Source organism: Lagopus muta, chromosome 7, assembly GCF_023343835.1.
Source record: "Lagopus muta isolate bLagMut1 chromosome 7, bLagMut1 primary, whole genome shotgun sequence".
NCBI lineage: Eukaryota > Metazoa > Chordata > Aves > Galliformes > Phasianidae > Lagopus > Lagopus muta.
This window is the reverse complement of record NC_064439.1, coordinates 2,183,346-2,210,410: the sequence shown is the minus strand read 5'-3', so window position 1 is coordinate 2,210,410 and position 27,065 is coordinate 2,183,346. Positions and strand designations below refer to the sequence as shown.

The window sequence follows — 27,065 nt, the reverse complement described above, 5'->3', positions numbered from 1 at the left end:
GTGCATTTATGAGACTGGTTTGAGCAAAAAACTTGCTAAAACTTTTGAGAGAAAGAAGTTAGGTGGCTGTTGAGATAGCTGACATCTGGCTCTGGTTGTGCTTATAGCCACATATTGGCCTTCATCCAAATCTCTGTGATCACCCAAGCTGCCAACTTCCTTTACCAGCTGCAGGCTGGAGCAATCTGCCTGTAGGCTTAAGGCGTGGGACTCTATTCCAGAGTAAGTCACAAAATGCCTATATCCAAGGTCACAGTGCAGGCTGCTTGGTGCCTTGTGCTGTCTGGGATGCCCCAGGGTATCAGGGATATCTGCATGGGAAAGGCAGGAGACCTGTGCCTTTCAGCAGCAGCAGCTGCGGGCTGGATGGGCAGCTCAGATGGCACCGGTGTGTGGATAATCAAATTGCATCTCTTCACCAGAGAGTGGGCTTGGATGACTCTGGGACATCTTGGATAGATGTCTGTGTTTTCAGGGTCTAATTGAGCCTCCAAGGCCTAACTTCCAGATTTTGCATTTGGTGGAATTGTCATGAAAGCACAGCAAAGAGATTAAAGTTCTTCAATCCCTGAATGTCTGAGAGAAATGAAACCCATAAATGTTACTAAATGTAACAGAGAATTGGAGGAGCAAGGCTATTTCCTCTCATTCAGAGGGCTTTTTGATATTCTTTTTTCCTAAGTGAATTCCACAAAGTAACATGAACAATACAAACCGATGGTAATCCATCCTGGCGAGGTTCCAAGAACATCAAATGAGGACGTGGGAAATGGATCTTTTTTTGAATTGCTATGAAGCATTCATTTTTGAAGAAAGAACCTCAGTAGCAGCTTTTGTAATTTGTGCTCTGTTGGCTTCTATTGGCTTTGGTAAGCACAGAAAGTAAAGCCTGAATGTCACAGGTGCTGAATGGCAAGCCCACCTGTTTCCTGTGAAGAACCAGGTAGGTAAGGCTGAATGAGATGAGACTCTTCAGCAGCCTCAGGAGCACTGGAAAAAATAACTGCTCTGTGATGTTTTGCTCCTGGGAACACAAGGAAATGCAGAATTCCTGAAAAAGACATGAGCTCACTGAATAGGTGAAATATCAGATGACCAGCTGGTGTTCAGGATGTTCTGCTTAATTCAGTCAACTCATTCCTGGTTTAGCATACAGTCATTTCACTACTTTATTTCTAGAAGCATCTGTTTGAAACACATTCTAGTGACATCTGCCATTCCTTTTTTTTTTTTTTGTCAGATTGCTTGAGGTTGAGAATGAACAACTCCACGATCAGCTTCGAGAGGTCCGGGATGAGAACTGCAGACTGTACAAACTGGTGACAGAGAAAGATTTTGAAATAAAGCAACTGCAGAAAAAAATACAGGAGGATCGATTGGCTTTGTCAGGTAAACACGGTGGCTTTGTGTTCACACTACACTAGTGCCAGTGTTTGCTTGCTGCTGAAGACAGTAAAAGGAGAAAAACAACATAATTGTGAGATAAATAAACCTCCTGGCAGTAAAATATTTATGTGACATCCATTTCACCTGTTCTGTGCTAAAAAGGCATAATGTGCTTGCCTCCATTTCCACTCCTGTAATACAATTCTGCTAAGAAGATCCAAATTCCAAATTATGACTGAGAAAGAATTGCAAGGCCTAAGCTGACACTTTGACATTTGCAGTTATCTAAACATCATCATCTCTCCCACCTGGGAGTCTCACTGGCAGTGGGAAGCTCCTTGCAGTGATTTGACATGATAGCATGTACACATGGATTGACATGTATGCATCTCACTTGCATCTTACTTCTTACTCTTCAGTTTCATGAGCTGCAAAATTAGAATGCTGCTGCTCCTCTTAGAGAGCTCCTTGAAGGACAAGAAGTGGTGTGATGTTGGCAGACATGTCAGGCCAAAGGCACAGAATTGTTATCAGTAACTAGATGTCCCTTTAAAGAATTCTGTGCTCTTTTGGGATACACAGTAATTTGTGTTCCTCACAGATCTACAAACCTGCCACTATCAGCACAAAAAATGATGACTCAGAAAGTTTAGAAGCCTTTGTATTAATGTCAAAGAGCAGCGTTGCAGGTTTCTCAGCTACCTGGTGTTAAATTCCTTGTTCAGGCTTCTTTTGTTTAAATGCCTGAATGGGATACATGCAGAATGCTGGCTCAACAAAAAGTCCAGCTCTGAAGTTGTTTGGACGGCCTTTGAAGATGGAACTGTGCAGTTTGAACCTCCTCCACTGGGTGCCACTGTTGTGCAGGACAGCGATGATGACCCGGCTGGTAGTGAAGGGGAAGAGCAGCAGTAAGCAGGACTAAATAATGCATATATTATATTCTTCTTCTTAATAATTAGCTGCAGCTTTTATTTAGGGTAGATGATACGGTGTTACTAGGTCAAAACAGGAGCCAGAAATGCTGTTGCAGTTTCTTGGCTGACAAACAACCAGACTGTGGCAGTTTGCTCCATAGCTCTGTGTTTCCTGTTTACTTTGTGGCAAGAGACTCCCATGCTTTTCAGGGAAACAAGAACCTTTCATTAAATGTGTTCCATGTGTTTGAAGACATTGCATGGGAGCCTGAGCCTGTTTCTAGATTAGTTTAATATGTATTGTTGTCCTTAGCAGCCATTATTTGTTATGAAAGCTAAGGAATAAATAGCTGCTAGGGGAAACATATCAGATAAAGAAGTGAGAACAGTGGAAATGCTTTTAAAAATAAGGAACTTCTTATTTACTTCACAAGGTTTTAAAATAGTGACATGGGGTCACGTTCTGTTCTCACCTGTGTTCTGCATAGCCTCTGTGAACCTGCTCCAGAGGTTTTACAGGACTCAGAATTCATTTAAGAGTAGTCTGTCATCTTTGCATCTCACTGTAGTTCTAGAAATGAATTTTCACGGATGTCAGCAGAAAAGTCACTAGGAATACTGAAGGAGAGTGAAAGAGTTAAAAAGAACGATAACAGCTAATTCATTGTACAGTCTTCATCTAGCCCAAATGTAAGGTGTTGTTGCAGGCTGATTCTCACTGCTGAGCTAGAGGTTTTCTTGAGCACTGTGTGTAATTATATCAATTTTGCACTTGTACAAAAGCTTTTCTTTACCTCTGTGGTATTAACAAAAGCCAGGACTGCACAAGGCATTCCAGGGATTTCTTTATCTGTGACACTAATTAGCCCTCTCTGATGAGGAAGTGAGTGAAGTGTCTGTTTAAAAGATCACAGTAAAGCTCCGTGTGTAATCACAAGGGACACACAAATAGGCACAAAGAAATCTCCTGGATGTTATCCAGCACCCAACTGCAATAACGTCCCTGACCTTTAAGGACAGATGTCTACCAAAGTTTGCACCTCTGTTTCAGCAACTCCAGAAGTAAACAACCAGTGCAAAATAGAGTGTTGTCTTTTTCTGTAACGTCCCACATTATGCCACCTGGTCACAGCAGCCCTTCGCAACGATGAGCAGAAAACACCTCTACCATTTCCCTGTAGAAATATTGCTATGACCACTGTTGTCTTTTGTGACGTGGCTGTTGCTAAAGTGTGAAATGTGGCTTTGCTGGCCACACTGTGGTGCTTGTTCAAAGAACCAAGCAATCCAGCTGGAATCACTGTCGCCTCTTTTCCCTCTATTACTCATTGAAGTGCCTGGCACAGCGCTGAGAAATGGCTTAGACAATAACAGTACGCTGTGAGCTGGACAGAGAACAAAAGCATCATCTATTGTGACTCTTGCCTGTAAGAAATATCCTTTGCTTTTTTGTGTGCTTTCCAGGGACGTCTGGTTTAGCGGGGGATGTGGCAGCTACTAAAATAGTTGAACTGGCCAAAAAGAACCGTGAGATAATTGCTGAGACTGAGAGTGAAAAAGCCAAAGTGAAGCAACTGAACAACAAAGTCAAGGAGCTGGAGAGAGAAGTGAGACATTTGTCTTGTTTTCTTTTTCTTTATGCTAGAAGAGAGAAGTCCAGCTTTTGGGATTGAGGAGCTGTAGCAGCTGTGGGGTTGATTCATGTTACCATTTTGAATTTGCTTTTGCATCCGTGCTTGGAGTTCTCATCATTTTTATCTGTGCTGGGAGGGGAGGGATGTGTGCCCTCAGCTGTTTCCACCGCTGCGCAAAGGAGGAGCTAGGAGAGGACATCAGTAAGTTAGAACGAGCCAAAGATGTGTGAAATGCCATTTGGGAATGTTCACTTGTATTTTGAAGCACAAGTGGCATAAATGCTGTCTGAACTGAGGTAGGAACAATTTATATCACTTAAATAGCAGATCTTTACTCAGGCAGATGTGTTTTTCTGACTTCTTTATATGGGCTGACCTTCCACAGGACTAATTTTTCTGAGATGAAATGAAAATTAGGTGCCCTGATCTCCATGTTTACTTTATTCATTGGCTCCTACTGTAGTTCCTTATACACTTTGGGTAAATTTTTGATCATTTTTAATGTGTTCTGCTGCACTTTGCCTCCTCAGAAGACATCACTTAAATGTATCAATAACATTTATTTTGCTATCTGACAAATGCATTTTGACTCCATCTTCTGCAATCATGTATTGTCCTGAATGATTCATCCGTTGGAATTGTACCTATTATTTGAAAGATGGAGAAGTGTTGGATGATGTGTTTGAGAACTGCATAAATGAAGAGAGTTCTGGTCAGAAGGGTCTTGTGGAAGACCCTTCTGACTGGAAGGCTAAGAAATATCTGGCGTAGCTGGGGACCTCTGAAGTCTCACACGTAGGGAAGCAAGCCATAAATAATTACAGGAAATATTCCAGAAAAAAACTGTCTTGGTTGTAATCCTCTGCTGAAGAAGTACAATGACCATGATTGAGACAGAAACTTCAGACATTCTCTGATATTTACCCAAAAGAAAAGTACTGCAGACTCTTCAGAAAAGGAGGTGAAGAAACAGTAATTGCTGATCGAAGCAGAGGTGATATCTGATATGATATCTTCTCAGATATGAACCAATCTGTTCCTTGGACGTTAGCACCATCAAAATCAAAACCCAATGAAGCAACTTGTCTCTTCTGAGATAGAGATGAACTGTAATGTGGGGGTATCTATCAGAAATACCCAAGGAGGCTGTGGATTCCCCATCCCTGCAGGCATTCAAGGCCAGGCTGGATGTGGCTCTGGGCATCCTGGGCTGCTGGTTGGTGACCTGCACACAGCAGGGGGTTGGGACTGGATGAACACTGTGCTCCTTTTCAATCCAAGCCATTCCATGATTCTATGAAATATTGAGTGATGTGTAAGAAAAGCTACCACAGATAGGAACACATACATCTGTTTAGTAGTTTGAAGCTAAGCTGATGATTTGCACTCATCTTTTTCCACTGATGATAGAAAGAACCAAGACAACTAAAGTACATCTCAGTTCTCTGTTCATAGGCAAAAAAGCACCACTTGAGGCACTGCTTCACCTCTTAGGCACCCATACAGGCTGATGTGATAGGACTGGCAGTCTGGGTATTATAGTTAATATAAGTAGGATTATATTAATATAAGTAGGATACTTCAAATAGGACTAGACAGCTGTGTGTGGGCAGAAACAGAGCCCTCAGTTCATGCATCCACTTGACCTAATGTAGACCTGGCTGAAGAGTAGACTTCCTTGATGTATTGACTAAATTCCATGAATTATGAATAGAGACATTCACAGTGAGAGCAGGAAAAGCACTGATTTGTGTGTTGAATCTCATCCCATATGCATGCTCCTAGATGGCTTAAACTCAGTGAAATCATAGAATCACCAAGGTTGGAAAAGACTCCAACATCAAAAACCCAGTCCAACTGTCTGCTTATCACCAATAGTTCCCACTAAGCCATGTCTGACATGAATTACATTGAAGGTACCTTATAAATACATCAGTACCACACCAGTGGAAAACCCTGCTATTTTATAGCTAGCTCTTAGCTTGCATGAGAACTGAAAAATATGGAAATCATGAGTGGTTTAAGACAAATGTGTTCCCACAAACAAAATGCATGGTTAGTCATTGAGCAATTGCTTAGCAAAGAGTGGTACTTATAAACAAAGACTGTAAGTGGATCTTTGCAGAAAACATGATTAGAATTTGACCTGGTAGCTGCCACCAGCTGAAAGTTGAACTGGATAGAAAGGTGCCCTAAGCTTGGATTTCTTTGCAAAGGAAGGCTCAAGTGGCCCTGAATTGCACTCTCTCCACATACGGCTGTAATAAGGAAGCTATTCATCAGAACCTTCTTTTATTCAGGCAAATTATCAACATTTTCTTCCCACCTCAAAGAATGAAATCTCAGCCCCTTAAAGCAACATTTCCCAAACTTTTATGCTCCAAGCTGCATATAAGAAATCTTCAGGGTCCTATAAGAAGTCTTCACAGTCTCAACAAAAAAATACATGATTCAGAGGGGGGGTGACAGTGCCTCTGCCTTCTCATTCTGTGCACAAGCAATAGCAGACATATGCTTTACACACTGAGAAATACTACTTTAAAGCTATACTAGCTAAAGAAAATGGGTGTTGACATCAGTACTGAATCACAGATGCAGGGCATTAGGTCGTCATGTCTCCTTTTGAATTCCTCTGGTGGACAGAAGTATGTGCTTTTTATGGAATATCCTGATTTTCTTGAAAAGTGAGTAAGCTGGCAGCAACATCACCCTGATCTGCACTGATCACATTCACTGATATGTATAAACACTTATTTTATGAACCTCTGATGATAAAATTCCCCAGAAAACACTGGAGTTGTTCCACAATAAAATACTACAGGCTTCTTTGAGAAGCGTTTCAGCACAAGGGTTTTCTACTGGTTATACTTAAAAACAAGGGGGAAATATAAGGTCTCTCTTTTTTTTTTTTTTTTAGAAGGTTATTAAAATTACTGTTACATTATTTACCAGTTAATCCTCCATGAAGGTGTTCTCTTCACTGTATTTGCTTTGTAATAGTGCATTTTTTTTTTCCAGCTACAGACAGCTGTGGAAAAAATACATTCTCTTGGTGGCAGTGATGCAGGAATCAAGCAAACAGCTCTGAAGAAGACAGAAGGAAACTTGGTATGAATTGTGCCTGTGGAGAGAAAATCAGATCAGAAATAAAAGCTGATATTTAGTTTTTTGCTGTTGTGCATTTCTTCTCTTATGACAGGAATGTGTCCCCATCACTAATTTTGTAGCCAGATTGCTCTGTTTTCACTTCCTCTGTACCCTAGAAAGTAGGGAATGCATTTTCGTGGGTCTGGAAGAAAGAGATTCTGTTGGCTCTGTGGATCATAATAACTTCAGTTTTTCACTGCAGATTCTGTTCTTACCAAATCCATTCTTTTTTTCAAAGGCTGAAAGTCCAGAGGTGAAAGCATTGCAAGAAAAATTAACTACAGCCAACTTCAAAGTGCTGGAGTATCGTAACCAGCTGCAATCTGCAAAACAGGAGCTGAAGATGACCCACAAGGTACTGTTCCAGGATGACATCTTTGGCTGGGATCCCAGGCCCATCTCACTCATGTGAAGTCAGAAGATGGCTTCTTTTTCTTGGAGCTTTCTTTAGCCTCCATGATTCCAGTGAGCTCTGAGGGTATAAGAGACCACAGATACAGTGGTTGCATTGGAAAGATACACACATGGACACACACTGATTTCATACTGTGCCACCATAAGGAGGACGAATGTTTCCATGATTTCTGCTGTATCGTTGGTAGAGGTACTTGAAGGTTGGAATGTTTCAGTCCAGCAAAATAGGTTTTGACTGACCTGAAGCATACATTCAGATCCATTCCTCTTTTCCAAAGCATTTAATTATGTATTTACTTTTAATGTAGGTTTCAGGCCCATGAACATTAATGAGATTAAAGATCATACTTGAACTAAAGCACGCTCAAACAGCTTGGTGGAGTGACATCCAGAGTAACCCTTTCCTTTTAGATTCGTGATGGATTTTAATGCATTACTTTGTGCTCTGCCTCCTTTGGTTTCATTACTTTGCGTAAGAGACCTGCAATGCAGATCAGAGTGGAGAGTATGGTTCTAAAAATAGAACTCTGCTGACCTTTTTATAAATAATTTAAATGCTCATCATACTAACTTTAGCTCTTGGTAATGTGGCTCTTTCAGAATTGTGTGAGAGAGGTTGGCTTAATGCCTGATTGCAGGGGTGTGTATTAAGACAAGATCCCTGTTCTGTTCCTGCTTAGTTCTAGTTACAGATCATATAGAAAATAATTAGATACTTTGAAAGCTGTTAGTAATGCTTAGTAAATCTTGATTTATTTGAAATGCTCTTCTTAAAGAGGTAGCACAGTTTGACACCTTTCTCCTGGTTTTAGGGGAACAGTCAGGTTCTTTTAGAGATCACTGGTAGAATAAGGTGTGCCTGCAAGTTAATGGTTATAATTAGAGCTGTGTTATTGCATAAAAATCTCAGTAACCATCATAGCTTATTGTCACATCAATTTCTTTTTTTTTTTTTAGTATTGTTGCTTTCTTATTATTTAGAATTTTTAGTCACCTAGAATTTTTTATCACCTGGGTCCTCTGCAGATCGAATTCCTACTAATCAGCATGTGATAGTCTATAGTCTAGACTCTGAATTCACCTAAAGGAACACGAGCCACTCACTCAGACCTTAGAGAAGGAAGGCACTGGTGGAGGCATCCCTGGCCATCGAGGGGGACACAGGTTTTGCCATCCAGCACTTCAGTTCTGAGTCCCACTTAGCACTTGCAGCTGCTTGATGTTGTAGTCAGTGTCTCGTGTTATGCTTCCCTGATTCTTAACAGCTGTCACCATATCTGGGTGCTTTGAGAGCATCAGTATTTCTTATCAGAATGCCAGCAGCTGGCTTGTTTGCTCTGTAACAGGGGTCACCACATCCTGGTGGCAGTGCTGGTGGCAGATGTTCCTATCACAGTGCAAAAGAGGAGGAGATAGAAGGGGAGTGATACATGAACAGGCCGTTTACATATTGTGGCCATTTGATTCGTGATGTCCTTTATGCTAACTGTATTAGATGTCAGGAGTAGTGGGTACTGTTTACAACACCCAACTAGATACAGCTAGATGGTCCAATTTGGCACTCTCCATAGGCAGGCAGCAAAATATGGACTCATTAAAAAAATAATAATAATCAAAGACTAATAGCTAAACACTGAAATACTGAAAGATCTACCTTAACAAATAAAGGCAGTTTTGTTAATCAGACCCTCCTAAGCAGCAACAATCTGGATGATGATAATGATTTGAAAGAGCTTCCATCACATGGGGTACTGGACATCAGGTACAGGTGATAAAGGCTATAGTTGTGTATATAAATACAGTATTTTGTGTGTACCACTAGAGAGAGTGGCTTTTGCTCCTCTCTCCCTAGCACGCGTTTCAGCCTAGTCTTATTGCTGATGTTAATCCCTTCTTTGTAGCTCTTAGCAAATGAAGTTGGTGAGGATGTGAATATCCAAAGTCTCCTGACCAATTCTGGCAGCTGGCGTGGGCGAGCCCAGCAAATTCTTGTTCTCCAAAGGAAGGTGAGTTCAGACCCTGCACAGTGCTCTGCAAGCTGGGTGCTGGGATGCTCATCTGTAGGAAAGATGTCTGAGGTAGACTGTTAGTTTTTTAAGTCATTCTTAACACCTATACCTGCTTATACTTCCCAGTTCAAAGTATTTACTGCAAATAAATAATCAGTCTTTTCTGTGTTGAGGAAAGCTGTTGTTCAAAAAGCTTCAGGGTAACTTCTGGAATGTTATTTTAGCGTGTATTGTGGTGATGTGTTGAATTTTAAATATGTATGGATGTGTGCAATCTTTCAGAATTCCTAGAGAGTACATTAATTAGTCTACTGCAGCCATGCAAACCCCAGTATTTATCTGGGTAGCATCTGTGTTGGAGGAGAGAGTTTGGTGACCTTGGTGACCTTAGTTAAAATCCCAAGGTGTTGTGAAGGTGCCTCTCCCCACTGAGTACAGAAGGAGCCTTGTCCATCTCTGTGCTCTGACTTACACCCCTTTGTTCAGTGCTTGAAGTCACATGGGAAGAATTGAGGCCAGGTAAGATTTTCAAGTTGTTCCCCCAGGAAAAGTAAAGTCTTTAACTCTAAAGAGCACAGTGTAGCTGAAATGTCAGATCAGGACAGGAAGGCAGTTTGTCAGTGTCTTACATAAAACTTCTCTCATGTAATTTGAAACACCGTCTTCCTATTTTTCTGATATTGGATTACATGCCAATAAACTGTGATTTTTGCACTCTTATTGACTGAAACTGTTAATCTCTGTATTCCCACAGGCAAATTACAGTTTCCTTTCATTAGACCCCCTGGCTGAGATTCATCTGAAGTTTGTCCATATTGCACTGCACTCTACTGCAGAAATTTCTGTCTGAGCAGACTCCACAGGCCCCTTTTTTGTCAGTAATTACAGTCAATAGATCAACAGGGTGCATATTATCTCAGAAGACACCTCCAAGAAAGAGCAGAATAGATGTACTGTAGCAGTGCCCACTTCTTTCTCCTGGCTATAAAGTAAACCTGCAGCGAATAGCTGAGATGCAGCAGCTGAGTTCAGCTGCCCACACAGATGTGTAATGCCAGCTGGGATGCCACAGGGTATCCCTTTGTCATTGCTCCAAAGGAGTATGGATGTCCTATAGATCCTGCACCTTACGTGTCTCCAGCATCCCAGAACACCTCAAACAAGGCTAGGTACCTTGTGTCATATCTCTTCCCTGCACAGATGCCCTGGGCACCCACGTGTTTGTGTTTGTGGTTGTGTTTGTGGTTGTGTTTGCAGCTAGGAAATGTGTTTCTTTCAAACACTCACTGCTCTGTGTCTGTTAGCCATGACAATGTCAAGAAGTAAGTGATAAGATGCTGCGGTCTGAGCTGCCTTTGTTTATGTGCTTTTTGGTGCTTGGCCTCTGTACTGTCCCCTAGGTTAGAGAGCTGGAGAATCAGTTGGGTCAAAACAAGAGCAGAGCATTACTGAGTGAAACGGATGAGGAGCTGCTGGCTCTTACTGACCTGAGGAAGCTGTCAGCCCAAGAGAAGAACTTGCTGAAAATTCGCAGTTTGGAAAAAGAAAGGAAAGATGCCTTGGAGGTAAAATCCTATGAGCTGATCTGAGTCTCACTGGGATATTTAGTGTAATATCCTGCCTTACCTTCAGCGTATATGTTATATATCCTACCTGGAGACCATTTTGGAAGCCACCTGATCTGCTTGAGGAAGTTCTGTCATGCTTCACAGATTGTGCAAAAGACTCCCGTGCTTGTTTTCTGCATTGAACTCTTGTGTGGCCAGGCAAAATATTCAGTACCTGATTAGGTCTTCCCTCTGCTTCATGATTCACGTGTCAGATGCATCTGCTTGGCCTGAGATGTGGCCACTTGACAACTAGGCCTGGTATATGACATTAGGCAGTAGGAGAGAGGAACAGGGATGCAGTGCAGCTGACACAGACTTTGCACTGTAGTCACATGTAGGAAGAATCCCTGCTGCATCTGCATCCAACCTTTGCAGGGTCCCTCTCTCCTTATGACCAGGTGTGCATTCTGCATACAAGCATGCCCCTCACACCTGATGTATCTTTATGGTGATGGGCTCCTACATTTGAGTAGAATAAAGCTGAGAATTACACCAGACTCATTTCAAGAGGCATTTTGAAAATGGCTCTTACCTTCCATCTATTGTGTTTAGTTGCTACAAAGATAAAAAGGCACCCAGTGTTTATGGATTGAGAGGGGCTACAGCTAATAGCACGTTGTAAGCCCTAAAATGGAAAGGATACAAAGTTCTGTGTCCACAAGAAGCCCGAGGGGTGCAGTGTGGGTGTCAGCTGTGCATGCACAGGCTAGCAAAGTACATTTCCCTAAGCTCTTTTCCTGCATTCACTTCTCTAAAAGCCACCTGACACCATTCCAGTGCTTCATTAGTTGCCACCACAATTTAACTGTGCAGTAGAATGAGCAGTGGGGTAATACACACCTTTCATTCTCAGCTGTGAGAATGAGAAAGGTTTATAGCCACGGGCATGCAGCACAGGGAGGGTTTCCTTTGATAACTGTAATCTGCATGGCTTCACTCTGCCTTTGTGTTTCAGGCTTCACTCCCCCAGGTTCCTTGTACTTGTCCATAACTACAAGGCTGTTAGAGTGCTCTCTGATCAGTTCCAACCAGGTGAAGGCATGGCTCAGCAGACAGCATACGGCAGGCACTGCTGCTAGCAGGCACTGTGGCATCACCAGCCTGTGTCTGGAAGTAAGAAAGTTTCCCCGTGGTGGATAATGAGGCAAATAGAAGAGCAGGAGCATACAGAATTACACTGTAACACAAAATTATCGTGTGCTTCCTGATGTGCTGAATCAACCTTGTCTCCTTGTATTTCTGATCAGCCTGCTCTTTTTTTGTTGGTGGCAAACAGACAGTAAGCAGTACTATTTATAAATTCTACATATTTAGGAAAGATATGATATGTCAATGCCTTTTTTCTTCCAATTCTTCCAGGCAACGTGTGACTCCTTTTGCTCACCAAAGCATGCAGGGCTTGGTGACAGGCTATAGCTGTCATTTCTTCTGATGTGTTTGCATCCCTGCAGAAACTCACTGTGGAACACGATGCCCTCAAAAAAAATCATGAGGAAGTGAAAAAAAACCTCGATGCAACAAAAGCCAGGAACAAAGTGCTGTGCAGCGAAGTGAAAACCTTGAAGGGACAGATCATAACCCTGCTGGAGAAAGGAAAACACGATGATGAGCTCATAGATGCCTTACTGGTATTGCCCTTGCAGTCAGCCCTCTTTCTATAAATGATGAAATGTGAAGTCATTTAAAGACACAGTGACACAACCTTAGTGTGTACTGGAACTGATGGATCACACTGTGATGGCCAGAGGTTTCACAGTTAGCTAAAGCCCTTCTATGTTTTAGGTCAGGTTATGTGAAGGCTGCAGAACAGGAGTGACAGCTGGAATCGAATGGCTGTAAGAGTTGTATAGAAACATTTTGCAGAATGCTGGAAATAGGGAAGTTGAGTAGTTAGAGGAAGGGCTTCGTGTCTGACTCAAAAAGCTGGACTGTATTTTCTATTTTGGTCTTAGATTTGTTTTTACTTTTTTCTCTGAGATTGTCTGCAGTCTTGCACTTTAATTTGCTGTGTTACACAGCCCAAAACACATGAACCTGTCCTGAATCTTTAGCATTAAATGTGGAGTTTGGTGGCCCTGCTTGTGGCAGGGGGTTTGGAGATTCATGATCCTTGAGGTCCCTTCCAACCCTGGCCATTCTGTGATTCTGTGAATCATGAGTACTAGACTGTAGGCACGTCTGGTTGCAGTAGCTGAAGCTAAGAGGATGTGGTACCTTCAAAATTAGGAGTACTAAATGGGGACTCCAGATGGAGTTGTGCTGAAATATATGCCCTCTGTCATGCTCTTGCAGAGCTGTTTATCTCAGTTGCTTGGATCTTTCTAATTTGAACCATCCTGTTGCTAAAGCCTTGATATGACCAATGAGGAGAGATGTCCTTACCCAGCAGAACACATCTGGACATTACAAGCAGATGTGCTGTGCAATTCTTTTAATGGTTATCTGCTGAGAGAAGACAAGGTAACCTCACACTTAAAACATAATGGACCAAATTCTTGGAGTAGATAGTGACATCAATTTGCTTACACCAGAGAATGAGTTTGGTAGGGCAGTGGCTTGCCCTAGCACTCATAAATGTGTATTTTTCTTGGAGAAATCTAGACCATGCACAGAGTCTTACTAATCATTGTGTACAAAAATGTGTATTTCAGTCATTATTTCTATTTTATCAGAGCCAGCAGAAACAAATGCAGGAAATCTTAAAGCACCTGAGCCAGCAGGACGAGAAGAACAAAGAATCCCAGCAATTGCTAGGACAGCACTTGAACAATGAGGCTCAGAAACAAAACTGCCTTATAGAGCAGCTCAGGCAGATGGTGGCTGAACGAGAAGCAAAGGTTAAAGAGCTGGAAGAGGAGATTGGGCAACTCACACTTCAGGTAGTCAGAAGAAATGAACTAGAAAAGCATGCTTGTAATCATTTCAGATCTGCTTTTCCACTTCCTTCTCTGATGTTAACCATGATGGTACCTGCCCTACTGACAGTCACTTCTGTTCTGGAATGATGGTGCAGGAATTCTCTCTTGTAACTCCAATTTTCTTTCTTGTTTGTACACAACTTGTTTAAACGGCAGAAAACACAGGGATATTAATGCCATCAGCATGTGGCTCCACACCCAGGATGTGGAATACCTGACAGCAGGGATGGGGCCACAGTAGGGATTTGTCAGTATTGCCCATCCTTGGCTGCTGAAGGATGCAGGCAGGCAAATGTAGGTGAGGCCAACATCAGCAGTTTGCCATCGTGCCCAGAATCAGAAGGATTGGCTGCTAATGGGTTAAGATGTCTTCAACAAGATGGTGGTATGGCTAGAATGCAGGCATAGAAATTGACAGGCAGTCCACTAATGTATCAAAGGCTTCTTCTGTGGTCTGGTTTTGTTAAGAGTAGATATCCAGTTCCCATAGATATAAAACCCTTGTGGGGTCATATGAGGTTATGAATCTGTCAGATACCTTGGAAATGGGGGCTAGAGTGTTGAATCCAAGATAAATCTTGTGACTGGGGCACAAACCAACTGTACTGGCAGTGGTGGTGCTGCACTGTAGGTTCTCTAGTGACATGTGTATACCCTATGATCTTACATGAAACTGCACTTCTTTCTGACATTTGCTTTGTGTTCTACGATGATTAGAAACTAAATAAACATTTCTGAGCAGGTCCTGTATACTAAAAGTTCTGGCATGCTTCTAGCAATAATGGTGATCTGCTGATCAGACTGATGCAGCTCTTCTTTGAACTGTGTAATTGGTTTTGTAACCTGCTCCAACATTAACAGAAGAAATCTGCCCATCAAGGGGACAATTCAGGAGCTGTTGTTACACCACCCTGTGCACAATCAGAAGATCTACGTTTTTGTGGGCTTAATCCCCTGACATCAGCCAGTGATCAGGCTGGAAGGATTGCATCTGCTCGGTAAGAAGTCCCTAATGTCAGTCTTTAACATTGCTGTCAGTTATTCAGAAGCATGGTTTTCCCAGACAACTTCATCAGGCCACTAGTGCTGTCTGCCAGTGGTTGTGGCAGGCTGCTTACGGTATATGGGAATCTGTAATCACATTGTCTCTTGGACATTTGTCCTGGAACAGAAAAGGATACACAGACTTGCAGACATTACTACATTTGGCATGATGGTAGTGCAGCTAATTCTCTTTCTCCAGCTCGGATAATGTTTATGTGGTTAGCTTAAGTGCCTGTGATTCTTCTCTCTTAGGAGAAACAGGGCTTCTAATGAGCAGCATTCTGAAAATAGGGTGGCAAATTAATACACAACTCCATTTTAGGTAAACAGTAAATCACCAGTGCATTGCTTAAATCAATAAAGTTGCTTTGAGTAGTGTTTCCTTGCAGATATGTTGAAAACACACCACATTCTTTACTCTTAACAAGTATCCTTTTAAAAGCCTTACTGAAGTCCATGTAAGTTATGCTCATCTGCACAACTGTAAGTGATTTTTGTTCACGCTGATGAGGCTGTGGCTCAGCCTGGCTCTGTGAAGGTACCACAACACCAGAGCAAGCTGTATTCTTTCCTGTTAAAATGCTGGGTTTGTTGCTAAGGAGGAGTTGAAGTGGGTATTCTCAGAAGGATTAAACTTTTTACCATGTTTAAGTTCCAACTAATTTCTCTTTTGAAACCTTAGCTAGACTACCACATAACTTTAGACACCAAGACTGGCCTGAAAATTGCCAGATGTCTCCCTGTGTCTAAGTAGAACATTACCACAACATTTTAAAAGGGCTCTTCAGGCTGTTCTGAAATGAGTGTTAGAACACCATCCTTAATTGAAAGTTTCTCTTGCAGAGTGGTAGCATCTCCAGGGTTCTGCACTCCCAAATGGCTTTATTCTCTGACTTGTAACTTCACAGATGTAGTGCTCTCATGGGGCAAATCTGTGATCTATCCACTTATTTTTTTCTTTTGCCAGTTACTTCAAATGTCTGCTGATAGTAAGCAGGAGGGTGAACATGAAAGCTGGGCTGGGTGCAGGCTTTGTAGGAGCCCCTAAGTGCAATGCATAAATTATTGCTTGTGCATGTAGCTAACATAGTGCTGGCCAGGCAATGGCTGATATCAGGTAGGCAGCAAAGCTCTTGAATCTGCAAGAGCTGTTAATAATGTGGTCAGCAGGGCTCACTCATTCCATTAACTTTAATAAGCTGATGAAACATCCATTCCATTTTACTTCAGTGAATCATCTTTTCCTATCAAGAAAGATGAAATGAAAAATGCTATAAATAGGATCTAAAGCCCCTTGGAGACGTTAAAGTAAAAATCTGCAGTTTAAGGCTGGGCCGTGTCTGTCGTTACCAACCTCCACTTGGTTTTGAGATGGGTTAACCAGTCACAGCCTAGATAGCTGTTATGCTATATTAAGGCTTTATCCTCTGTTAGCAGCAGCTTGAAGACCAGAAAACATGGGCTACATCTACAGGGAATTGCCTTCAGATGGCTGAACTCAAGAATTAAAGTTCTGCACCTTGTTGTGGAACAGGGGTTAGGTTGGTTCTGATGGTTCTGCTCACCAGTTGCTCTGTGGCTACTCTTGACATCCACATGCTACGATGTTGTGGTACAAAATGTTGGCATGAGGTGCCAGCAAAGTACCTCTGGAAGCACAGAGATGAAAAACTGAGCTTCATATTTTGTACACTGAACACTGAAGTTGTTTTTGCAGTGTGGTGTGGGGTTGGACAGCAAGCTGAGCTATGCTGTGTGCAAAGCCTGTGTGATACTCCCTTAGGAGGCTCTAGGAGGCTCTCCCCTGCAAGGCAGCAATAAACACAGACATTGGAAAATCAGAGGAGTTCTTGGAGGACTGCCCTCTGTAGAGGTCAGTGTTTAACAAAGCTTTCTTCCTTTCAGCACGGTGTCCAAGATGGGCCATATGCTTATAGAATCAGCAGCTACCAAACCTTCCCTTCTCAGTAGCAACATCACACCTGGAAGGTATGTGTATCGACTTATCTGAAACAAGAAAGAGAACCTGTTGTACTCCACAAGCTGCTGGCAGCCTTTAGCTGCCTTGTTTTAGTAATGGCAGCTTCTTTTACCATCTGTCTGATACTGTTAGAGGGTTTTGACAAAGGCTGTAGTGTCTACTTGCTGTCTTGCTTTTTTAATCAGTTGCTAGTTTTATGCCCCATTTTTTCCATTTTTCATCCCCAACCACCACGGTTTCTCCTGCTTTTGGCTCTAAAGGAGATATTCCTGAACACTCCTGTGTGGAGAGGTAAGAGGAGAAATGAAGTACATAACAAAGAGATACGTGGAGATTCATTTCATCGCATGTTAGGAACAAGAAAGGCCATTTTACTAATGCTGCCTGAAGCCTTTCTGTTAGAGAAAATCAATAGCAAGCCATTTAATAGCCTAGTGTGGCACTTTGGAGAATCCCCATGTAGGATTCTCTTACTTTGGCAGCAGCAGCAGGAGGAGAGTCTGTGAACTGATGGCAGGGGGAAGTTTGTTTTCAAGGGTGATGGGAAGGGGGAGAGCACTGTTGGAAAGAGTGGCTTTGCTTCCACATATCCCATATACTGCAGTATGGGGATTGATGCTGGGGGGAGGTAGTGAGCCTGGCTGGGTCTTCAGACAAGTGTATTTTGATATGTTTTTTCAAATGCTGTCATCTCTTTCATTCGTGAAATGGGAAACAGACACTTTTATGCTTCTGCTGCTTTTAGGCTTGCTGGCATCGACAGCCTGGATTTCAAAGTGCTGCAAATGCAGATCACAGAGCACAAGGCCCTGTGCCAGGCTGCAGAAGTGGAGAGAGACAGGCTCCTGGAACTGGTCGCTGTGCTGCAGAAAAGGTAGCAACTGATTCTGCCAGTGTCCCTTATGGGATGCTGTGCTTAAGGAGTGGCTGAGACACGTGAGAGTCTGTGCCATGCTGTCCGCTACGCTCTGCAAGCGTGATACATTCCTTAAATAGTGGCTTGTCAAATTCTTCTGCTCAATTTCACTGCCTAGTTGATGATTTTTTTTATTATTATATGTATTTATTCTCTTAAAGTACAGAAAAAATGGAGTGATCTTCAAGCCTGCTACACTTAGGTAAAAGTGGAGTTGGTGTATTTGTGTATGTGTGGCATTACTGAGGCAGCAATACTATGCATCAGTAAGAAACATTGTAATTATAACCCAACTTCTGCTTGAGAAGCATTTCACATTCTTCTAAGTTTCACCTTTTAAATGAATTTCTTCTGGTTTAACTGAAGTATAGAAGTGATATTTTTGTTCTCATGATTCAATTTGAGACAAGGTTAAAATCAAGCTATGCTTTCAGAGGGCAAGCAAAGCAGTCTTTGCTCTTTAGAAACCATTCAGCCACTAACTTTTTCCCAGTCAGAGAGTATATAATATCTCATTCCCAAATCTCTATTCCAGCTTGTAAGAAGATATTTTTTCTCTGTGTATTTTGAAAATGATAAGAACTATTTGCTTGCTTGCTTTATTTTGCACTAGTGATCATTTTTCACTTATCTAATTTTTGTTCTGTACAATTAATCACAGTCAAAAAAAAACACCTTTACCACAGTTATAAAACATAAATCACCTCCTGTGCTTTTAAGGAATAAGTCCTAGAAATATGCACTGGGATCATTTTGTTCATGTCTGTAAGCCCAGTGACGTTAATAGAGCTGTGCAATTAGGTAAGGGTGGAGGTGTGAGTGATTGCTGAATTGGGGCCATTGTGAATATGGGATAATGAAGAATGCAGAGGCAATGAAATGCACAGTTAGAAGTAAAATGTACCACAGACTGATGATTCAGCAGCTCCACAGTTATAACACATTTATCACGGGCTCCTGCAGGTAAAGTAAATTTTGTGAGATTGTATGCAATAATTCATGGAAGACCTCAGGATAATATAACATCCAGTTATATTTCAACAGGAATATATGTAAAAAAGGGAGGCATTCCTCCTCTCCCCTTCCTCTGTTGGAGTATAGGTCAACAAACTCAAGGGATGTATACAATGCTTAAGCCAAGAGGAGAGCACTGGGAATGGATACACAAGTAGGATTTCTCTACAGCAGGCTTTAGAACTTCAGACTGTATTTCACTGCTGTTTACTGCAGAGCAGAATATACTGTCAGAACACCCTGTGTTGTTAGCAGGCTGTAGGATTGGGCCCTACTTTGGGAGGGGAAAAGCTGGAGCAAGATTTCAGTTTGCTGCTCATGTTGGTGGAACATTTCATAAAACTCAACTAGTCTTGTCATTTTTCTCCATTGTTTGTGGAGAAAACTGCTATGGGAACACCTGGTCAAACAATAGTTTAATCAATTCAGAACCACCGAGGAGAAATACAACTTCACATGGCTTTTCACCAGTAATTCACTGCCACAGGAGGTCAGAGCCTTGCCTGTAGCTAGATTTTTAAATGCAGTGATATAACTTTATTATAGTTGTAATGTTTTGTTTAGTTATGTTGGCTGGGAGGAAGCAAGGCTAATCACATCTTTTGATTCAAGGAATAATCCACTACCACCCATGGGGCCAAGGGAGTTTTCTTATTCTGCACCATCCAATACACTGAGTCCATTCAGGATTCTCTCTAGCTTTCAATTCCTCTTCATCATTTGATGTCAGACTCTGCCCCCAGGAGAAGCACCACTGACTGCATCTGTGAGTGCACATCTAGATAATTTGCTAAGATGTTCTGGGAGGTGAACAGAGAGGTGGTTTGCTCTTCCTTACTGTATTGCAGGATGAGCCATTGCCTTCTCTTCCACTTTTTTCCTTCCACAGGGTACCTAATGACCAAGTTTATTAAAAGTAACATCCAGCTTCTTTTTGTGCTTGCAGATGACTGATGCAGAACAGCTAAATGCTAGGCAGTGTTTTCATAAACTGTTTTCCTTCCAAATTTCCTTCTCAATGTTAAAAAAAAATGCAGTTTTTTATCCCTGCAATAAAAGCTCTCTGCAGTTTGCTTGCTCACCTGAGTAGGAAATTCACACAAGTGGCTGGTGTTGAGGGATCTAGGCAGCCTCTGTTAATGAACCTATTATTTATAATTATACTCATTAGTTAATTCTGTTTTTCAAATTGAAAGGATGTCATCTGGAAGAACTGCATTGGAATTTCTGAGTTTGGATGCATGGAAAACTCTCCCATTCCCCCTGTTGGGAGCTATGCAGCATGAAATTCAGTGCTTAGACTGGCTGATTCTTTATAATCACAGCATAACTAAGCTTTGAACCACCTTTTTTTTGTATCAGGATAGAAGAAGGCAGTGACAAAGTCTTGGAAGCTGAGAAGAGACTTCAGGAAGAGCGGCGGCGATGTGTCATTTTGGAGCAGCAGCTTGAAAAACTACAAATGGATCCAGGGAGGCTCACAAGTACACAGAAACCTCCTCTGAGGAGCAAAACAGGTGAGGTGGAGCTCTTACCTACAACTTTGTCCCCCATCTCACATCGCTGGTTAACAGACAGCAGCAACATTTGGACTCTCATCTCTCAAACCTACATAAATGCTTGACCTTACACCCAGGGCTTTGGACCAACTCAGAACAGTGGACTGATACCAAAGATGAAATCCTCACCTCTCTTTGTTCAAGGGGACTCTGCCACAGATTTAAGTGAGACCAGGACTTTTGCAGTATCTTGTTTTCATAGGGTTGGTGGCCTACAGAAAGAACTGTGTCCCCATCATGACCACTGCTCTGTTCCCTTTCTACTTCTGCCTGGGAGATTCATCTGAAGGTTAAGAACAGAATTAAAGGACGCATCCCAATTTAAGGCCTGTCAGCATCTATGAAAAACTATTGCTGGTGATGTAGTAATTAGATCTGGTGTAATTTATTATCCCATGAACATGTTAATCTTCAGCTATAAATATGAAAGCCCTACTAGCATAGTTAAAGGAGGAGAATTCATGGCGGATGTTAAATTTTTATTTCCCTGATCAGATTCTTTTATTGCTTAAGGACTCTGATTCTGTCAAGTGTCTAAACCAATAAAAAACACATATTCTAAAGGAAACTTTTCCAGAAATTCCCATTTTTGTATGTATTTTCATAAAGTAAAAAGGGTTTAAATGCCCGCAGACCAACAGTAGTAATAGGAATTTCAATTCAACAAATGCTGGGATGGCATCAGACTGAGTTGCAGTTACTAGAGAGATCACAAGTTTCACTGCAGTGTTGATACATGCTCTTGGCCTGCCCCACACTGGGACATGTGATCCTTGGCCATAGAGCTCAGTAGATGCATAGTGTGGTTTTCTATAGTGACTGCATCCAGCACTACTTTGTGTACTAATCCCACCTGATCAGCTTCTTACAGCTGATCTGCATTGAGCACCATGACCTTTATGAACAGTGACCTCCCTTTCCACCTGATGTCTTGTTTCTCCTTTGATGTGGGTTAGGCAAGGTAAGAAATGCTGCCATGGCTGTGTTGTGTTTATTTGCATCTCTCATTATAGTGCTCTTGGTCATATCCTTGTTTGGCAATAGAATCTCTTTGGAGCAGTGCAATGATGCAAGAAATCACATGGTGTTCACTGTGGTCTCAACTCACCCAGGGGAGCTGGGCCCCTGATGTAAGGTGCACACAGTGCTTAGGACCTCAAATGAAGCACTGCCTTTCACTCATCCAGAGTAGAGAGAGAATTGAATTCACAGGAATAGGATTCAGAAGAACCTTTGTCCCAGATGAGTACTTCCTGCTTCCCTCTGTAAAATATGGATCAGTTCCTTGGAGCAGAACTGTTGAGCCCTTAACAAAAGCCCCAGCCAACACTGGCTTATTTTCATGTCTTTTTCTTCTGACTTGCAGAGCTGTTTTAACTGTACTAACTGACTGTATTAAGTGATGCAGAAAAGCTTAGATCCCAATAGAGAGACTCCCTCCAGAAAACAGAAAGGTGCAGTTCAGTGACCAGCACCGTGTCAGACAGAACAGGGCTTGGAAGCCAATTGTTGCAGCCTTTGGGCTCTGGGATACAGGACATCATTCTGATAGAAGAGTGTTGCAGGGCCTCACAGAAGTAGTAGCATAGGGTACCAGTTGTGATTCCAATAGGAATTGGATGTAAGAGGTGTTGGAGCCCTCAGATGGTTTTTTCTGAGGAAGAAATCAGAATGTGTGTTGAGACAGGCAGTAGGCAGGTGAGTTTGGGAACAAGCCATCAATCCAGGCTTTCTCTTCTGACCTATTGCCTTAAATTTATAGTGGCATCTTGGTGTTGTCTGCTAGAGGAGAAACTGATATTTAGAGCTTAAACTTTGATACAGCCTGGTTGTGTAAAGCATTCTGCTATCCTGCATGTGGCAAACTTGAATTTCCCTTGCACCCTCAAATTGATATGGTGATAAACTCTTCAGGTTCAGAGCCATTTTGGCCAATATAGTTTGGTAACTCGCCTCTGAGAGGCTGGCATTTCAGAGCTGAAGGAGGCAGGCTTTTCTTACCAGCTTGACAGATCTCTTCTTACTAAATATTTTGTTCATTAGCCATGTCTGCTTAAGGACTAAAAACAAATGTAGAAAAAGATTGGCAGTAAGATTGGTAAGAAATCTGTAAGTCCATCAGATGAGGAGGTAACAGTCTTTCACCACAGCTGTTTGAAGAGAGCTCTGCCCTTTGTGGTGTGCCAAAATTCTCTGGAGTTTATACAAGAAACAAGCCTACAAGGCTGTAATATAGCTCTTCAGCAAACTATGTAGGTTATATAAATTCTTTCATGCCAGATAATTGAGGAAATAAGGAATGAAAACTTGAACATAAAATAGACTAGAGAACCCACTAATTAACATAATGTTTTCTTTTTGAAAATGCAAAATTGGAGTGAGCTGATCTAATTACTAATCTAACGTTCCTAGTCTCCTCATTTTGAGGGATGCTGAGTAGTTAGAAACAACTCAGTCATGTTTTAAAATTAATGATGGTTTAGGGTTTTTTTTTTTCTGTCTTATCCAAATCTCTAATTAGCAAAGAATAATCCCAGAGGAGATTAAAAGCAGGTTTTCCTCAGTCCTGTGAAACACAACATCAAGTTCTGAACCATTTTATGGTTATAAAGTATAACCTTTCTCCTCATAGGTTTCGTACTCAGAGTGTTCCCCGACCACGTTCTGTTAGATATTCCATATGAGAAGGATTCAATGTTTTAATACTAAATGTACTTATTTGAAGGTATTTGCATTACAAGGGATTTTAATGTAGAAGAGTGATACAACAATATGCTGAAATCACAACACAAGCCATTGCGAGATGCAGTTGAATCAAACATGGTTCACATTACAAGTCAAAGCATCATGATGTCCTCAGCTACCAAGAAGAACACATGGCTTGAAGCCTCCTGAAGCCTGTTCTTCTCTTCAGGGGTCAGTTTGGTTGGTTGTTACATTGTTTTGGACTGAGCCCTGCATGCACTTCCCCCTTATTGCTCTGGCTGGCTCAGAAAGGCAGCGCATTCTGTGGATTATTTTAGGGAAAGCCATTTACGTTTACTCAACTGACACAGCTGTTTATCTACAATGATGGACACCCTCTGGTGTTGAGATAAGTTCATTCCCTTGAGATTAAGTCCAGCTTCTCTTCCAGTAGTTATGGCTGCTTCCTGCATTATTTTCTGAGCTTTGTGAGCACACTGACCTTGCTTGTCTTCTCCGAACCTCCTGCTGTAGGGATTCCTTGGTCACTCCCAATTTGATTCTCCACTCCCAATGGTAAATTTGAGGTATATTTTCACATAACCCTTCCTATACAACCCTGAAATAAGATTTTGGGTCTATTTAAAATCACATGAACAACACTCCGTGTTCTGAGAGGACTTCATTTTGGAAAGCATTCTCCATTTACAATCTTAATTTGAAATACATGTTTAATTACTTTACTGAGTTTAATCTAGATTATGTTTATGCTGAGGATCACCAATTACTTTCAAAATAAGTGCCACATCACTGGCCTTCAGTAAGCAACAGCTGTCATTAGTTTAAGTGAAATACAATGATAGACATTAAAATCATGCTTTTTGCTTGCTTCTACACTGTAACCTGTTGTTTCGGGCACCTGAATATTTTGGATTCTTTTTCCTTTTCAGATAGGTAAACACACATTTAGCCCCAAAATGCATATTCATCATGCTTTCATTTTGCTGGAAGGAGATTAAAATAAAACCCTGTCCTATATATTTGCACTGTCTTCTTGGGTATACATACAACTGTGTTTATTCACTGTATCCTGAGATTCAGTTGAAGCCTCACGTGGTGGAAAAGATGGCTTGTGTTGCTTGTTTTACTAATGCTGCATTTTGTGATGAAATTTCCAGGTCAGTCTGCTGGTCAGTCAAGGCTGTCCTTGAACATGAGTGATAGGAAGGAGCTCTCTGCAGCCCAGCTGTCCAAGCTGCCTCTGGAGTCACAGATAGAGGAGCTCAGCACAAGGTATGGTTTCCCTTCCTCTATGCTGCGTGACTGCCATTCAGTATTGCTATTCAGTAATAGTTCCCATTCATTGCTGTCCTCCTAGCAGTGATTTTACCTGGACCAGCTCCTCAGAAGGAAGACCAGCAAACTGTACAAATCACAGATCCTCTGCATGGAGTTTTCCTGTATCATTCTTATACCAGCTGCCTAAAAATGACACAGATACCCAGAAATGTAAAGCAACATGAAGCACTTCAAAAGAGACACCTTTATTTTTTTCTTTTCTTAGCTATTGATTGCAAGCTTATTGGTGGAAAAAATAATAATTATGATCTTTAACAACATCTGAGAAGAATCTTTGTCTTCTGATATCTTTTTCTGTCTCTACGAGAAAAGGAGCAAGTGTTTATAGGTCTGCTCTTTCTCATGCCTGTTACAAAATGACCAGAGAGCATGTGTTTCAGTGAATTCTTCCCTGGAGCTGAAGCACTGTTCTAATTTGTTTTGAAGCTCCAAAGCTCACATGAAAGTTTCCTTTTGTTTCCTCACAGGCTTGTGATCCAGCTGGATGAGAATGAAGCTCTGAAGGCTGCTTTGGAGACTACTGTGAGAAAGAAAGAGGAAGACTTTAAGCTGTACCAAGACACAATGGACCAAGTGAAGGATATCTTTCTACAGGCCATTCGGCAGCAGAAACAAGAGAAGAGTTAAGCAAGATAATCAGAGCCCTCTGAACTGCAAAGAAAGGAGAGAGGCCAGGAGTTGTGCCCATGGATTGAAATGCACTGGAAGTGTAGTTTTGCATGTCATGTCTTCAGCTTTTGTGGGAGAGAAGGAGAGATGGAGATGGAATACAGAAAGACAGAAGATTTTGCATGCTGGCAAATTCAGGCTGTAAAAGTTAGCAAGCAGGTGGCTCCCAGGCTACACATGCCAGAGTTTGGTGCAGTTTAGAGAGCTGCAATTCTGCAGTGTGATTTTGGACAAAGCCTCCCTGGTTTCAATTAAGAGAGGGCTCGATATTCTTTACACTGCTGCCTTTATCAGCATATGAAGGAATTTGCCTTACAACAGTTATGCCAGCCCCCTTCCAAAGCTCTGCCAGGAGCAAACCAAGTTCTGTTGTTATCAGCACACTGACACTGGTTTGCCTAAGGCTGTCTGTAGTACTTTAGTGCTGAGGGAGTGGGTTAGCCTAGCCTGAGAATATCAGCAAGTGCACTCTGTAGGCTCTCTATTGACCATCCCAGCTTCTTTCTTCGCTTGAACATAATGGCAGAGAAGGTTTCTGAAACTCAGTAGACTTTCCACGGGAAAGGAAATCTTTGTGGAGTGCTCCCCTGATCAGTAAGACTTACCTTAAATGCAGCTCCCTGTAATAGCTCATCCCATATGAAACTGGCCATCTGGGTTCTGAATTCCCCAATTTCTCTGCAGCCATCCGTCAGGCAGGTCTTGTTCTCATTAGAAAGAAGTGCTGGTGGAAGCAGGCAGCTTTATTACAGCAGAGGAGGGACTTTTGAAAGCACTGAAAGCTCTTACGTCTCTGTCCTTTTCTCTTGCAGCAGGATGAGAGCACCAAATGCAAGCTAATAAGACATTAGCATGCAGCCTGCCAGCAGAGAGCTAGCCTTGGGGATTACAAGCAAATAGAGAGCTAGTCATTTTTGAATAGTGCTGCCTTGTTTCTCAGATGAAAGTCTTTTGAAAACTCTTCTCTTTCTGCTTTGCTTTGTCAGCCTCTTTTTGTGAGCGTGAAGTTTGCCAGACTTTAACCCCAGCCATCACCATCCCAAAGTGGATTTGTGGACGGGCAAATCACTGCTCTCTACCCAGCATGAGCAAAGGGGTCTTTCTCCAACAAGTGGGGCCAAAACTGCTTATTGTCAGATTCCTCCTGCTCACCCTGCCAGAAGCACCAGAGGAAAGGCCATCTTGCAACCCACAGTACGCTCCTGTCAGCTGGAGGAGTTGTAAATCCTGCATTCAGTGTTTGGCAACGTTTTGTCCAAGTGAGCTGCAAGCACTTCCTTTCTGTTCAGCTCCATCCTGATGATGCATAATGCAGTGCAGACCAAAGGGAGTAATTCAGTCTACCTCCTATAGATATTTTCAGAGCCTGCAGTAGGGAGATCACCCAACAGCGTGGCCTGAGCTGTGGAGGTTGTGCTATGCAGAGGCTGCTAAGCTCAGGCTGCCAGCTTGCAGCTGGAGATTCTGGTTTTGCTTACACAGAAGTGTGAATCAATAATATTTTCCCGTAAGTACATAAGAGGAAAACTGCTGTCCTTTCCAATGAGTGGTTGGTATTTGTCTCCTGTCCTCATAATGCTCTCTAGCAAAATCCTTCCTGAGGTGGCAATGAATCAACCGATGAAACTCAGATGAGAAAATGGGAGTGCTAGATGTTACAGAACACATATGGCTTGATAGCATATGGTAGAAACCTCTTAAGTGTTGCAACACTTGTTTCTTTAAGCATATGCTTGTTTGGGGTTGCACAGAAGCCTTTTTCTCCCTTTTTTTCTCTGATGCACACAACCAGAAGATGCCTTG

General features: G+C 42.0%; 1 protein-coding gene across 5 annotated transcripts in view; it reads left to right on the top strand.

Moving 5' to 3' along the window:
- CCDC13 (coiled-coil domain containing 13) overlaps positions 1–25,220 on the top strand; it is a 29,584-nt gene extending 4,364 nt beyond the window's left edge. For all 5 annotated transcript variants that reach the window (XM_048951612.1, XM_048951606.1, XM_048951607.1 and 2 more), the window contains exons 3-16: positions 1,241–1,389; positions 3,768–3,910; positions 6,956–7,045; positions 7,323–7,439; positions 9,400–9,504; positions 10,908–11,072; positions 12,569–12,745; positions 13,790–13,996; positions 14,897–15,033; positions 16,985–17,068; positions 17,806–17,934; positions 20,353–20,507; positions 24,413–24,527; positions 25,061–25,220. In XM_048951612.1, coding sequence (XP_048807569.1) covers positions 1,241–1,389; positions 3,768–3,910; positions 6,956–7,045; positions 7,323–7,439; positions 9,400–9,504; positions 10,908–11,072; positions 12,569–12,745; positions 13,790–13,996; positions 14,897–15,033; positions 16,985–17,068; positions 17,806–17,934; positions 20,353–20,507; positions 24,413–24,527; positions 25,061–25,220 — 1,933 coding nt within the window. The remainder of the gene's footprint in view (positions 1–1,240; positions 1,390–3,767; positions 3,911–6,955; positions 7,046–7,322; positions 7,440–9,399; positions 9,505–10,907; positions 11,073–12,568; positions 12,746–13,789; positions 13,997–14,896; positions 15,034–16,984; positions 17,069–17,805; positions 17,935–20,352; positions 20,508–24,412; positions 24,528–25,060) is intronic.
- The last annotated feature ends 1,845 nt before the right edge of the window (positions 25,221–27,065 follow it).